This window comes from Channa argus, chromosome 22 (assembly GCF_033026475.1).
Source record: "Channa argus isolate prfri chromosome 22, Channa argus male v1.0, whole genome shotgun sequence".
Lineage (NCBI taxonomy): Eukaryota > Metazoa > Chordata > Actinopteri > Anabantiformes > Channidae > Channa > Channa argus.
Genome location: NC_090218.1, coordinates 4,659,705 through 4,675,779, shown reverse-complemented (window position 1 = coordinate 4,675,779; position 16,075 = coordinate 4,659,705). Strand labels below are relative to the sequence as shown.

Here is a 16,075-nt window from a genome sequence, read left to right as displayed (position 1 = left end):
AGAGGAGAATTTTACGCCTCTCATGTATAGGAAATCTGTCTTGAAGTTATTGTTTTAGTGGCTTCACACGCTCAAAAAACAATTTTAGATATGCCACAAATAAACCGTTTTTAGCCTCTGAAGGAAATTGTCTGGATTCCATTTCTTTTGTTATGCAGAACAACAAGACAAAACATTTGTGCGTTCCAAATTTTCTCACATTCCCTATCACATTTACATTTATTCCTCCCCTTTGTTTGAAAACAATTTATTAATTATATCCAGGGGATTACCATGTCTAAGCTGGCATTTTGATGGCTTTTAAAGAACATTGATTTGCTCTGAGACAATAGTGCATCACTAAGTTTAGTTATGAGTCTTTCTGTCGGAGAGTTATGGTGAAAACTTGGTGTGACTATTGATTCATTCTGATAGAATGCTGACCAAGACAGACAATGTAAGTTTCAGAAACATAAAATCAAGTTAAATGAACAGATCTCCAACAATCTCCTGCTAGCACATGCAGTGTAAACATAATCATGAAATTATATTAAAAGGAGGAAATTATTTGCATAGAAATCTAGCGCTAAAGATTTAAATCTGCCCAAATAAACCAGTGATACATATGTGCATTTGGAATTGTATTGGTACATAAAAGCTTGAGTTTTAGGTACATTCAACATAAAAATGCTCTGTGAACAAAGAGCAGAATACGTAGTTGGAATCCTATTTACACACGAGATTTAAAAGTACAAAAATGACTTAATAATGCCAAATATATTAATGCCAATGGAAGAGAATTTAACAGATCAGAGAAAACCAAACTTCCTCATGAATCTCAGTGCCCCATAACATATGAGCCGGCAATTAGTGAGTGGTGGCCTATATGCTGCCTGATTGATGAATAAATTGAAAACAGGAGAGTGGAAAACAACTTGGCATTAGTTTTACATCACTGGTCTTTTACTTAATACATTTAGGTTTTTTTGCTTGTTGGTGTAGACTTCGCCTTGAATTCTGGCCTTCCATGCCTTTGTCTCAACTCCCACGTCTCCACGAAACTCCGTGTACTGGTGTAGAGGCAGTAAAGGCTTCACTGTGCTCGTCTCCGTAAAACCTTGTATTCTGCTTTGCTGGTTTGCTGCTCTGCTACCCGGAAATCCACATCCTGTCCACCTGGATTCCCCCTTCATCTCCTCTCTCTGCCTTCATTCCACCAACCGTTCAGCCTTTTGTTTGTTTGTAGGGTTCTTTAGTAGTATCAGTGTTAAATAAAGTTACTTCCTGCTTTAATGAAGCTTTTTTAAATTAAATTGTGAAAACACTCACATGAGATGCAAGTTAGTGAATAATCTGAAAACTATACTGTATTACTGATGATTTACTTTGAAGGTAGTAGAAGAGCTCATATGACAGACCTAACTGTCAACAATTACACAGTTGCCAAATACCTACTGCAGCTATATAAGTGAATAAATTACAATTTCAATAAAGTATGTGTTCATTAAAAATCTGGCTTCATTAATGTTCTGGTACAACTACATAATGTAGCATTGTATGTAAAATATTGTATGGAAGTTGATTTTGAACAACTGAAATAAGTTAAAGTTTAATCACTGTATGGATTATGTGATAATGCAACATTATTGAATACATTTAACATTACATTGATTAGTCCGTTTAGGATTTCGCAGAGGGTTTTGTGATCATTGCAGCCTAAAATGCCTGAGAGCTTTTTCAGATAACTTTGATGCAGGTTGTAATGTTGGGTATACAGAGTGTACAAGTGTCCCAGTTCATTTTGTTAAGGTTAGGAAAATTCTGTGTGAGTATGTGTATGTGCCTGTGTGTGTGTATATGTGTGTGTGTGTGTGTGTGTGTGTGTGTGTGTGTGTGTGTGTGTGTGTGTGTGTGTGTGTATGTGTGTGTGTGTGTGTGTGTGTGTGTGTGCATGTGTGTGTGTGCGTATCCACCACAATGGCTCTCTCAATGTGGGTCCCCTTCACTCACCCGCACTCCCACTCCCAACAATCTCCAAAACCTTTATACTTTTAGAACGTTTAAAGTTGTTCAGAGTTTGAAGTTGTTCACTATCACATAAAAGGAACAGTTCAGTGAAGGCGAAGGAGGTGAACAAAAATCACTGTAAATGTGTCATTTTCTAGATGGGTTGATTCTTTTTCTACAAAATAAGGGCAACAAAAAAAAGACTACAAAAACTTGCGTTTTGCCTTCAGTCTTGCAGTTTTCCATCATCATTTGCCATCAGTCACAGTGTGGCCCAGAGATGGTCTTTCATTAACTCTCTTCATTAAGATACAAGCTCAGTGCATGTAGTATTCTTGCTTGCCAGGTAATAATTTCAGTCATCCACAGTTTTATGTAGTCAGAACGAGATTTCCTCCTCAAAAGCCTGACGCTTGGGATTTTAATATTGGACATCAAAGATGATTTTTACTGGTGGCAGTGGGGCTCGTCACATCCTCTACACTCCTTTGTAAAAAGACTCAACTTCTGATTTTACTTCTGACCCAACTCAACTTTTATATGAAATGTGACCAGTGGTGGGTAACACAATACCATTTTTATAATATAGCAATTACATATATCAACTTACCTAATAACACTCAAACATAAGTGTCCTTCATCTTGCAGACTTGTTGGAGAATGTGTTTATCTTTGTTAAGGTCATCAAATATAATTCCTCTAAACTTACATAAGTTATATGCATGCTGTATCCATTAGCTCCGGATCACATATGCAGCTTTATTGATGCAACTGTCATGCTTAGACGGAGCAGCATAAATGAATCTCTCAGGGCTCTGGCTGGTTTGTAGTCAGACAAACCGTGCAGCCAGATTTCAATAATACATTGCCTGTAATAATCAAACTATATGCTCAAAGCTAAACCGAGCAGTAAATGTGGATAAATAGGGCTGCTGAATGTGTTTTAAAACTGGTCGCACAACCCTCTGAGGACACAAACACACACCTCAAAAACAGAAATAAATGTATAAATATATAAATCTACAGAGATGAACATGATTGTTTTGCTGCAGTATGCTGCAATGAGTGCAATTCACTGTAGGTCACAGGGGTATCCAAGGGCCCTAGAGAGTTTCAGAGCTGGCATGACCTCAGTGTGGGAAGGGCAGGGTGCACCAGCAGGTCAGAGCACTTGTTTTCTTACTGCTCACACCAAAGAGAGCAGACATAGTCTGCCTTGAGCAATCATTCATTTTCTTCATTTGTGTTTAGTTGCAAAAAAGAAAGTTCCCATTGAACTCTGTCTGAAACATCAGATGATGATGAGAAGCTATAATCATGCGTATTAGCTAAAAGCTTTATATTATGTTATCACTGTTCTTCTTGGGTCAATGAATAAAGTAGCCACAGTAATATCTGAGATTTCCATGACTACCCAGGAGAAGAGATGCTGCCCATATCAAATTGCACCAAAGTCCCCTTTCACTTTGATAAAACACTGACAGAATGCTAAATAAATAAATAAAATAAATCTCCTATTTGATAGCAGTCAATCTTCTGAGCTCAAATTAAAGTTACAAAGGTCACTAACACAATGGGACTGTAAAGTTATGTATAATTTAAATGCATTGCAAGCTCTACATTTACTGTAGCATTCATAATATATAAAAGCAGAGCTTATGATATGTAAACATGAAAAAACACTGGAAACACTATTCCTATAAAATTGTGATATCAGTGAAAGATAAAATTGTTTCTTTCTTATTAACTAATAAAATTAGTTGCTGAAAAAACATCTGCCACCCATTTATAAAACATTATCATCAACCAGTTTTATTTTAGGTGCTTGAAGATGATTTAAATAATTATCAGCCTAAAATAAAACGTGTTGCTCACTATTACTGTAGATATGAAGATGTCAGGTCTTTCGTGAAAATATTGAAACCGATTTCACAGTTTATTCTTCGAGCTGTGCCAATTGGCGATGGTCATATGAATCCATCTCTGTCAAAGCTGCAGGCAAATGATTCATCAAGAATTAATTTCTGCAATAGAAATGGACTGTTGTGACATTACTTGTCTCTAAAGAATTGGGTAAACAAATTATTTAATTAGAATAATAAATCACATTTGCCAGAACTGCTCACCCTTTATGTAATATTTCCTTTTGAGCTCTTTATCCCAGTGCAAGTGCAACAAGCTTTAAGTTGTGCTCGGAGACAGTAATCACTAACAAGTGCAGAGGACAAAGTGAAGCTGTGATCTGAAGGGCAAATATTATAAAGCAAATAAGCCATCAGAATTTTCAGGCTTTTTAAAATATAAGCAAATTAGTTGCTATATTGCAATAAATCTTTGCTTTTTTTAGTTGCTCACATTGAAAACAAGATAAACACAAATAGGAAATAGGAACTCTCCTGAGATTTGTTGTCCATTGAATATGCACCAAAACGAGGTCGAAAATAAAGCAGCCTACATGCATATTGTGACATGTTTGTTTCCAGCATGTGTCTCAGACATGCCTGTGAGAATACGGTGTATATTTTTAAATGTGCATTTTGTGCATTTGTTTGTTCTTGAAGGCACCTCACAACTCAAACTTAAAGAGTTTGAAGCCATTACAAAATAAACCTATTTATTATCAAGGGGTTTAATGCCATTAAATCGCACAAGTCTTCCAGCCTTTACTCCGAAAGGTTCAACCCATACTAAAGGAAACATTTGATGAAATAGAGTGCCCACATAGAGAGGCAACTGTCTGCTGAAATTCCCCCACTTTGCACCAAAATAGTGGATACAATCCCTTAGATTGGTGCAGAAATGCCAGCCAGTTGGCGTTGGTTGTTGTTAAAATCTTACTTTGTTGCTCCATACTGATTTGTTACTTAACTCAAATGTACGTTACCCATAGGAACATATGCATAGACGCAACATTGAATTTAACTGATTTGGTGATGATATGCAGCTTTGCGTCTCGATAAATCCTGGTACCAATGATGTATCATTTCTTACATCCTGTCTTGCAGAAATCAGAAACCCGATCCATTAATATAATGCAGCTTAATAATTCCAGATCTCCGGTAGTTATAATTACACTTTATGCACTAGCAGCTTTATTACTCTCTTGACAGCCAGTTGACTAAATTTGTCCAAGCCTGCATTGTCCAACTCCAACAGTTACACAAAATGAGTTCCATTTTCAAATTTGCAGATCTAGAAAAGGTCATTCAGGCTTTTATCTCCTTCGAACTGGACTACTGCAATACTCTTCACACAGGCATCAGCAGAGAAAATATTCAGTGACTGCAACTTATGCAAAACGCTGCTGCCAGGGTTTTAAAAGGCTCTAAGAGAAGTGATGACTTCACACCAATCCTTGCTACTCTCCACTAACTGCGAGTTATAGAATTGATTTTAAGATCTTGCTGCTAGTTTTTAAGGTCTGAACAGCCAAGCACCTGCGCACATCTTTGCCATGCTAAGTCTAAATGAGATCTTGTTATTGACCCCTGCATGAGGTCCTCTAATCGAGCCCTGATAATACAATAATCAATAGATCACTAAAGGGGACTGGGCCTTTGCTATCTGAGCCCCTGCCTGACGATATTAGGGATGTAAAATCTGTGCCATCCTTTAAATCTCTTTGTAATTACTAGTCATAAAGCAGTTTGTAACTTTGTTTTGAATGGTGCTATATAAATAAAATTATGATTATTACATACTCTTCTTTGTTGATCCATCCAACCACCCAGCCTGCTCCTAGCAAAGTTTTGTGTTGGTAAATGCAGGGTTTCTTTGCCTGTACAAATGACCAGTTCTATTTTAAAGGACAGTCTCATTAAACCTGTGCATGTTTGTGAAAGAGCATAAATATTTCAGTATTATTCATGTTTGTGCGCTTCCTCTATATGTAGTGATCTTATCAGAAATAAAGCGAGGCACTTCTCTGCTGCTAGTTAGTCTTGACTCAAATAGTAAACCTTGATAAGCACAGCGAGGATTTACATCTGTTGCAAATATCCGCTCTGCACTGATGGTTTTCACCACTAAATGACAGCAGTACATTTATGACTCACTCTGTCTGTCTGTGGCTTCCTGTAAAGATAGGTCATGTTCTGTTTCGCAGTCTTTAACCTCAGTCGTCTGTCTGTTGTATCTGTGTGAGCTAAATCCCTTACTGGATTCGACCTGATTGATCGTAATGAGTTTGGGGAGCTTGAACATGGCTGGAAGTGCACTGGGAACGACTTTCTGTCTCCTTCTCCTTGCCGCTATTACACAAGGTAATCCTGGACCACATGTTGCTCGTAGGGATATTTTCCATGGGTTTGAATTGTGTATAGGCTCCTGGTGAAAGCTCTATGAGTTTATCTGCCTGCTTCTAAACAGGCTGACGTTTGCATTTGCAAATTTGTCAAATTTTCATTCATTTGCTATGAAATTATCAAATTATCAAAGTGTTTAAAAGATGCAAGAGATTTGCCTGCTCCCTATTTTTGCTTCCAACACTGTGTTTGATGTTTTTGACAGGGTACGTGGATGATGAGGAGTCCAATTTTAAAACTATGGAAGCAGTAGTGGGCCAGAGCACTACGTTACCATGTATTTTAAAAAACAGGAGTTTTGTCAAGTTGGTCAGTGTTGAATGGGAAAAGGAAAATCGAGAAGATCGAGGCACAAAGCTTGCTGTGTTAAGCCCAAGTTTTGGTAAACACCTATTTACAACACATGTTTCTCTGATAAATGAAACCAGAGATGAAGGTAACGGCTTCCATCTACACTTTCCTCTTGTGAAGAAAAATGACAGTGGCATCTATATTTGTAACATTGCAACATTCCCGCTGGGCTCCCTCAGACGTGTAATAGAGCTAAAGGTCAAAGGTAAGAACATCCAAAGCCAATCCCACTCAACCAGATGAAGCAGTGCAGGAAGTATTTTGTACTTGGATAGAGGAGTACAACAACTTTCTGTACCTTACTGTCTATTGCACATAGCTTATGTTACTTTTGATTGCATCAGAGCACTTCCAATCTCAGCAGTTTCTTCCTACTGAGCAAATGTATGTAATAATTACAAGAAAGTATCTAAGAATCGTGTTTGCCATGAGACAACCCTGTGTTTGAAATGTTATTTGTCAGGTAGATCTGTGATGCAGATTGTATAAATGCTTACTTTTGTCTCAGCTGTAAGTCAACTGAAGGGAAGACTATCAGGAACTGCTAATGTGCATTGACTTTGAAACCGTGGTCCAGTAATCTTCAGTTGATGTCATCCTTTGTTATAATTTGTTTCATTTCACATACGCAAATGTTCTGTTCTTCTGCTGTGAAGATTTATTTTACTCACGCATTTTCTTTCTGTTAGATATTGATAAAATAGTGTGTGATGTGGAGGGCACTGTTGAGGTCCATAGTGGAGAAAATGTGATTATACGCTGCCAAGTCTTGCCTAATGCCCATTATAATTGGACCAAGGTAACAGAAACCTGATAAACAATTAAAAAAAAACCTTTCTGCCATTCTAATGAATTTCAATTATTTAATCATGTAAAATTCTACAGTATACTAAAATACACATTTTATATAAAATCCTGTTTTGCCCCAGGACAAGATGCTGGTCTCAGAAAAGGAATCTTTGGAGCTCTGGCAGGTGACAGATGTGCATGCAGGGGTTTATACACTGACTGTCAACACAGGAAATAATATTCTGCAAAGGGAGTTTAACATCAACGTACTAACAGTGACCACAAGCCAGACAGGTGAGCTTATCCATTTCTTGGATGCTGTTTCTCTCCTTGAATTGTTGGTAATCTCAGCATATCCTCAGGGCTGGATTAAAAATCCAGACGAGGCCCTGAGAGACTGAATGACTTAATAAACTGCACTGGATCCGAGCGCTGATACTTGACTTTTGTTATTATAGCGTAGCTGAGTCACTTACAATTTTGAATTAGCTGAAAGGTAACAAGAGAGAAGCCCTGAGATAGACTGGTGACCTGTCCAAGGTGCACCCTGCCTCTCGCTCGATGACAGCTGGGATAGGCTCCAGCTTTTTTCAGGCACCAATTTTGAAAGTCATGTGATAAGAATGTTCCAGTAACTGTAAAAGGAATTAGGAATGATTAAACAATTAATTGTTTGCTGCAAACCAAGTGGGTCATGGGATTAGGGTAAGAACTGAACGAAGCTGCATTTAAATGCTGGCCCCAGTTTTGAATTACCAAACAACCAAGCTGCATTTTATGTTCCCCCTCACTGGTGATCAGTGTTGTGCAGTAATATAATACTCTTTAGAGTAATGTAAAGGGTCAAAATTCCTAAACAGTAATAATATTGCAGTAAAAATTCAAGAAATGCTGCATTACCCTACTTGAAGGTGATTTGATATTTGTACTAGTGTAAATACCAGGTGCAGATAACAGTATTAGCAGTAATTACAAAGAGCAACAATAAGCTGCCAAACAGAAATATATATGAAAAACAATATGTGTTTATGACCACTGTTTACTGGATGTTTCCAACAGTTCACTGAATTAACATTTGGACTTTGGATTACAAAAAAGGTGCAGTGGCAGGTGAAAGGGAACCTGCCACTAGTGTAACGAACAATGCTTCAAACTGGCTGATTCCTGCAGAAGTGCTGCATGGTCATGAAGCCACTTACAGCCAGAGATAACTGCACCTATGGGATGCAACCCCCAACCCGTAAAGTCCCCTATGTCAATGACGGTTGTTTTAATGGCTGAGTAATTGAGTAATTCCTGAGTAATAAGTAATGTAACGTCACTGCTATTTTAAGAAATAATAGGTAAAGAGTAATTGATTATTCTGCCTGTGTAACTTCCTCTGTTGGTGATATAGCTTGGTATAGTGCAGGAAAGTCCACCCTGGTTGTGTGCTTTCTCTTCCTGCATACATATTTTCATGATGTGAAAAAAAAAAAAAAAAAAAACGTGAACCACACAGATGTCAAAAGTCACTTCCTGTTCTCCCAGTCTACATTCAAACCACAACCCCACAAACCTCTTAAGCAGAAACTCAACAGTGTCTGTGAATCTTGACATGGGGTGAGAGCACAGTCTGTTGGACAGACTGGAGCATTACAGACTTGTTGAAGGGTTAAAATCTGAGAAGAGCTTTTGAAATTACATCCCATTGCACCATTGGATTGAATTGAATGTGCTTGTAGAATTTGCCCCACACCTATGACTCAAAGTCTGTTAGCCCTATTTTACAGTGTTCATAAATGCCAACTCGTTGAATGTTTTTGTATCCATTACTGTCCACTATTTCTTATTGCATTACTTGCTGTCCATCGTCTTCATCCAGTTCATTAAGGTAATTTTTTTGGAACAAAATATATACAAAATATACATATAAAAAAGATAACTTGTTTTATGTGGGGCTTTGTGTTCGGATGTGCTGACTAGTGACCAGCTGTAGCAAGACGTTTCTGGTCCTGATAAAGTATTTAGTAACTAATAACTATTTACATAATAATTTGATGCTGCTAACACGTACAAACCGATGCCCATGTGATGGATGAGCTGTACTTTGTTCTACTGGGTAAGTTGAACAAGTGAGCGCTGTGGGGCTTCAAGGAAGGATGTTTGTCAAAGAAGGATTGTTGCAGGCAGCATTTCTACCTTCCTTCCTCCTTTACTTACCTTCCTTGTTGTGCTACTTTCAGATCTTGTGAAAGTGTCACCACAATCTAATGTAACCAGAGAGGGTTTGACCGACTCGGCAGACAGCAGCTTCACGACGTCACCACCCACGGGGCTACTGGCCACTGACACCAGCGTAACTTGGACCGTGCGCACAAGCCCTGATGTGACAGATGGTTTTTCCAGCCCCAACAATGTTACAGTCACAGCTGGAGATTATATAAGCTCTTTTACAAATGATACGGACCTTAGTGTCCCATCATCCCCTGCCACACACCCTGACCCCTATCACGTCCCCAACTCTACTGCATTAAGTTATGATAGCACAGTGTTTAGCCCAACATGGAACTTTTCCAGTGATGACACGAGGGACAAGTCCACGCCATATGCAGTGCATCCCAATGATGATTTCTCAGTCACACCAGAGGAGTTCAGCACCACGGGAAACCTTACAGAAACCTATGGAAATCTTTTAAAAAAAAAGGATCCTAATAACCCAAGAGACGTTGAAGGTAATAATTTCTTACTATTTGGAGATAATTGTTTTTCTTTATTTTTCTCCAGGATTGCGACATTTCAAGGAAGTAATCTTTAACTAGTATCGTGCCGTGCCCCCGCAAACAACAGGTCCAATCTAAAGGAGGGACATTTATGCAATCAGCCACTACAAGTTGGTTTCTAGCTGAAACCCTTTCCCTATTTTCCTTTCTCACCTGAAATTGGCTTTTTGGTGACTGCTTGACTTTAGTGATGCTCTCAGACTGTTTAGTGCGAATCATTGTGTCTGGGACTGCAAAAACTGTGGTTGGCGACTGTTGTGGTGTAATGAGGCAAGCAGGCGTACAACCAAAACATAAACAGAAACATTTTAATATAGGTTGTTTAGTTTAGTTATTAACTCGGACATAAAGAAAACATCATAAAGGATCTTAAAAAAGCTACAGCCGACTTCACCACCTGCATCTTCATGACATGTGGAGGCTTTATAAATTCTAGTTTTCCTTGCAGCCTCAGGCTAGATGCCTTTTCAAAGTAATAAACTCATTAACAAGAGAGTCAGCTTCGGGGTTGTTGCACGTCCAGCTGTGAGGGAGAACTGCAAGGCACACGGTTTAGCCTCAAGGCAAAGAGTTTCACATCGATGTTTTACATTTATTATCCATATTCATTTGGAGTCTTGTGGGTTTCACCAGGAAAAACCAATCAATGTCTTTGAAACGCATCTCAAGCTGTGGCTGTCCTCAAAAAAATGACACTTTCCCCATCTTTGATTTAAAACCTTAGATAATGCAAAGAGTCATCTGTGGGCGCTAATAATTATCCCAGTGGTGGCATTGATCGTCCTGGGCAGCATTGTCTACAGGAGATACGTCATAAAACAGAGGTAAAATTATACTTCCTCTTGGTAATAAATATGCACTGGATGACTTCCAAAGTCATGAAAACCATTGATACAGCTTTTGTGATAATTAAGACATGAGCTAGAGCTTAGTGTGACTAATTTTTGTCGCAATATCACATGTCAAAATTTGTGCTCTCCTCCATTTTCTGTAGGATGGATCTACCACCTCCGTTCAAACCCCCTCCTCCTCCAGTCAAGTATGTAGCTGTAGGACAAAGTGAGATTTCAGCAAAGTCTTACCCTGTTTCAAGATGTGAATCAGTGACATATCTTTACTGACTTTACACAAGGACAGTTGATAAATTACATACAGTACATGGAGTAATTCTTACAAACGTGTACAATTGTTTTGTGTTTTGTTTACATGCAAAATTACAAATGACTTTCAGTTGGGTTCACTACAGTTACCATCACAGGCAACTGTGAAAATGTGGGTTGTACATCAGGAGTGGGTTTGAGCCTATTGTGTATAAAATTATTTTCTTGCTCACTTTTACAGAAAATGTTTTACATGTCTTTTTTTTAAGAAATGCATTACTACTCATTATAAAGTTTGTAACATTTGAAAACAAAATATGATTTGACTCTGAATTGTCTCTAAACTAAAGTTTAGTTGACACTCTTGTAATATTACTGTATATTAATTCAAATACAGCATTCTACAGTATTTGTACAGTATATTAACAACAATGTACATAAACATGTGCAGTTAATTTACTACAAAATGTGCTGCTTCTATCATAAACCTGTGATTCTGACTTTTATCTCTTAAAGTAAATAATGTTGAATTCTAAAAATCTAGCGTTTACATTTTTAAGGATGTATTGTTTTTTTATGACTGCATTGTGTTAATTTCTGTCCTGAAATGGTATTACAAAATTTCGTTTTGCAGACAAATATAGATACAGTTTCCCCGCCCCCCCCCCCCCCCACACACACACACACACACACACACACACACAAACGACTACACATGAGAACAACACTTTGTTCTTCTCATTTTCCAACCACAGTAGCAAAACCACAGTGTACTGTGCTTATGCAAAATCCACAGCTCTAAAGCCTCGTGCACACAAAAAACATATATAATATTACAATGTCTATTGTATTATACTCAACATGTGATCATCATTCATGACACTGCCGGGACTCGCTTGCTGTTTTACTGCTAAGACTTGATTTGGGGCCAAGTTAGAACTTGGTTTGGGGGTTAATTTAAATAGATTTAGATATAAGAAGCAAAGGTAATCATAATAAATACATAGACACAATCAAACCTTTTCGAGTTGAGTGCTTTTTGTGCACATTTTTAAAGAGTTACACATTTTATTGAAATTAATACTTAAGCCATTGTTTTCTAATCTGTTTAACATTGTTCTGTATCTTACAGTGGTAATGAACCTGGGAGCCCAAAATGAGGTTAAATTGTTTCCTGTTTGTAACTGAAGAGCAGTCAGGTTTCAAAGCACAGGAGGGAGTCAACTAAGGAAAGTCTAAACACGGTGATACCCTGTAGCCTGAGAGCTATCGTGACAGGCAGATAGTCTGTTTTGTTCAAGACAGGTCGAATACAATGCATAAAAAAGGTAAATAGACCTTTTGAAATGTGTATGTACCCATTAATCTGACAGTGTACAAAGAGTATCCCCACTGTAAACAAACATGTTTCTAAAGCAAGTTATTTGGAAGATACAAGCAATAATGCATTGGGCTGACAATCATAACATTTATGTATTTAAGAGTATATTTAACTTTTTATTGCAGTTTAGAATCTATACATTGTATTGTTCTGTTCACAGCATGTGTGATTACCATGCCATTTGCAGCAGACTTTCAAACTATTTTTTAAATTTCACCTACAAACATATTATGTTATATTTACACCACAGCTGAGGTTACAGTAAGCAGAATGAATGTCCTATGAAATTCTTAATAACTGTTTACCTGAAATAGTTACGTGTCTCCTTTAAAGGTAAAGAGGTAAAGGAGGATTTCTAGAGTATTTCTAAAAACTCTATTTGATTATATTCTACAGTGTCACAAGGTGTGTGTCAGGTTTACAAGCCCACTTGGAAATGTATTGGCAAAACTTTCTAAAGCAATTGATGCACATTTGTCTCTCACAAGTACAAAAGTGATGACACATTGTTTAAATGTTAAATCTTTTATTATTGAGATGTACAGTGGGAATTTCTTAAGTCTGAAATACTACACACTAAGAATGTGATTCCAGAGAGATTTAGGGGCTTTAAGTTTTAACAATGAGTTTGTGTTTATCTTTTAGATTGTCAAATTAAATTAATAAGTCTGGTGCTGTTATCTCTGGCTATATTGATTTCCGTGAGTCTCAATGTCGTCTTCTGCTTCAGGCGAAGAGCCACTTTGTACAGAGGTATGATTATTTGTTCAGATTATTATATGTTTGCTATTTTACATGTAGTTATCTTAATTCCAAAACACAACGAAAACAACAAGCCATTAAATCATGTCCTCCATATTTGGTTCACACAGACACATGTGACTGCTGCTACTCACACAATATTAAAGGAGAAGGGTACGCTTTTTAATTTCTTTTTAAGAAAGATTTAAACATGTGTGGCAGCCCATTGTTACTTAATTAAATAATTTATAATAAGAAGTAATAGGTATTCCCATTACTAGTTCCATGTTCAGTCCTTTCTACAAATAGCCTCTTATTGTAAAAGAAATCTGTCAAATTGTTTCCTTATGTCTTGTTGAAGCCTGTCACGGGATGAATGGCAATATTTTCTTGATTTCAATTACCATGACAATCAGGAAAATCCCCACAATCATGAGCAACAGGAAAATCCAAACTATGGTAACATCTTGATAGAGAGAAGAGGTGAGCACAGCTCTACTGTCACAATTGGCATAACAACAATTATTCATTTTAAATTAATTCTCTTTTCCACATTATGTGATTTACAGTACAGTGTAGAATTGACAAACAGTGACTTTTATTTGTTCGGTTTCTTTCGGGGTTTGCTATGAGATGATGACCAAGCAACAACAAGAGGTCACATGAAGGTAGGGTGTTGTTTTATTATAATATTGTTGGGTGTAGTTTGGACACATGCACTGCTGTTACATACTCTGTAATTCTTGTTATTTAGCACCGTTATAACTCTGTGGTGCTAAGCTAATTGGTTTTTGTTGTCATTTGTTTTTGTTTTATTGAATATAGCTGATTTCCTTTTTGGATGAATTTAGTTGTTAAAACTTAAAACTTTGTACGAAAAAAGAAGTGATTTATGAGTTGTTTGTAGTACACTAAAAAATATTTTATTTAACCTATATCAAGGACTGTGTGTCGTGTGGTGTTGAAAGAGTCACATGCAGACCATTTGAACCAATGGTGACAACGGAAGCTAACACCATAAACACATTGTGGTCAATGAAGTAATGAACCAATTAAGCACAAACTGTTACACATATATATATGTGTATAAACACAACTTAACAACTTATGTGCTCACAACGTGAGCACATAAAACCACAAGTTTCCGATTGAGATGTAAAATGTTTTACTTGAACTGGGGCATGGTGCTGCAACATCTCTGCTACAGGAAACAACATTAGCACCTGTAAATGTATAACTATTTTTTTTCTGTTGTCTGAAACCAGCCTTCACATTGAGACCTGAATTATGCGTCACTGGATTTAAAGGTGGAAAAGAAATGGAAAAAGCCTCATTACCACCAAGGCCAGGCTCAGGAAGATCAGCTGCCTGCTCACTCACAACCTCCATTCATGATTTCTTAGAGGTGGATGGAGACATAGATGGTCCTCTTTCCTCCCAGAGACACCAGATAGACAAAATGATGGTAATAGGACTGCTTGTGCACAACTTTCAGATGATATTTAGAGTGGCACAGATCAATTCGGCAGTTTCAATCATCATAGTGACCAAAAAGATTAGATGCACATCATATTATTACTTTTTTGTTTGCATTCCCCCTTGATGAAATGGTTATTTTTTAGGGTGTTTTTGTTTTTTTAACTCAAGGATATATTATGTAGCACACTTGACAAAACACGCAGACAGGTTCTTGTGGTTTCTCTCTCTTTACTGCAAAATTCTCTCTCTTTACTGCAAAATTACAGACAACCAGTACACTGTTGTTAACATCGTTCTGTCTCGTGTCTCGTCTCAGCGCTATAAGACAGTGTGTCGGCGCTGCCTGTACACTCCCGACAGAAACGCTCGCTAAAGGGTATCTCCCTCTTGTGGCGCATATCGGTAACAACACTTATAAAAGCTCAATGTTGTCTGTGAGCAGAAGACTGAAGTGCAGATGTCTCAAAAAAAGGTAAACTAGCAAATCAAATGTGCCAAAAGAACAGTGTAGAATATGAACTAAGATACAATGGGGTTAAATAACAATATATGTGTTGGGGCTCTAACCTATTTTAATTCACTGCCCTCACAATTAGACCTGATAATGATGGAACATGGAGCATCAACTAACTAAGCCATAAAGCCTCTGCACAGAAACAGAATTTGTAGACGAATGTGCAAGAATAACACACGAGTGAAACATATGTATTTAACTATTTAATAATTATTTTTTGTCTATTGTTGTTGTTGTTGCTATTTGTGTGATGTATTGATGTTTTTTTATACTGAAACCTTGTTGGGTATTATTTTAAACTGAATTCCTGACCACCTAGAAAAACAAATAAAACCTATTGTCCATGTGCAAAAAAGAAAACTTTATTTTCAATATTCAGTAAGCTTCACAAGGTTGAGCAACTTCCGCTTTGACGCAAACAAGCTCCCTCACTGAAACAGAAGTGTATTTTTCTGTACAGAGGATGTAATAAACCTTAAGGATATAAAAAGGAAAAGGAAACGTTGTGTGTGACATTTAGATGTCAAGGGCCACGTGGAAATGTTTTCAATAGGTTCCAGAAGACAGGGAAAACATCAGATCACATAGGACACTAAAGGCTTGTCATTGTTTTGATGTCCTATACCATAGCAACAGATGTCCTATAGAAAGGTGTAGAGGGAAACACT

The 16,075-nt window shown here is 37.4% G+C and overlaps 1 protein-coding gene across 1 annotated transcript; it reads left to right on the top strand.

Annotated features, from left to right (window-relative positions):
* The first annotated feature begins 6,054 nt into the window (after window positions 1–6,054).
* si:ch1073-15f19.2 (T-cell surface protein tactile) lies at window positions 6,055–11,618 on the top strand. The gene is made up of 7 exons (XM_067492306.1): window positions 6,055–6,248; window positions 6,496–6,846; window positions 7,331–7,440; window positions 7,571–7,724; window positions 9,656–10,144; window positions 10,917–11,016; window positions 11,187–11,618. The coding sequence occupies exons 1-7, from the start codon at window positions 6,167–6,169 to the stop codon at window positions 11,311–11,313; spliced, it is 1,413 nt and encodes a 470-aa protein (XP_067348407.1). The 5' UTR covers window positions 6,055–6,166; the 3' UTR covers window positions 11,314–11,618.
* The last annotated feature ends 4,457 nt before the right edge of the window (window positions 11,619–16,075 follow it).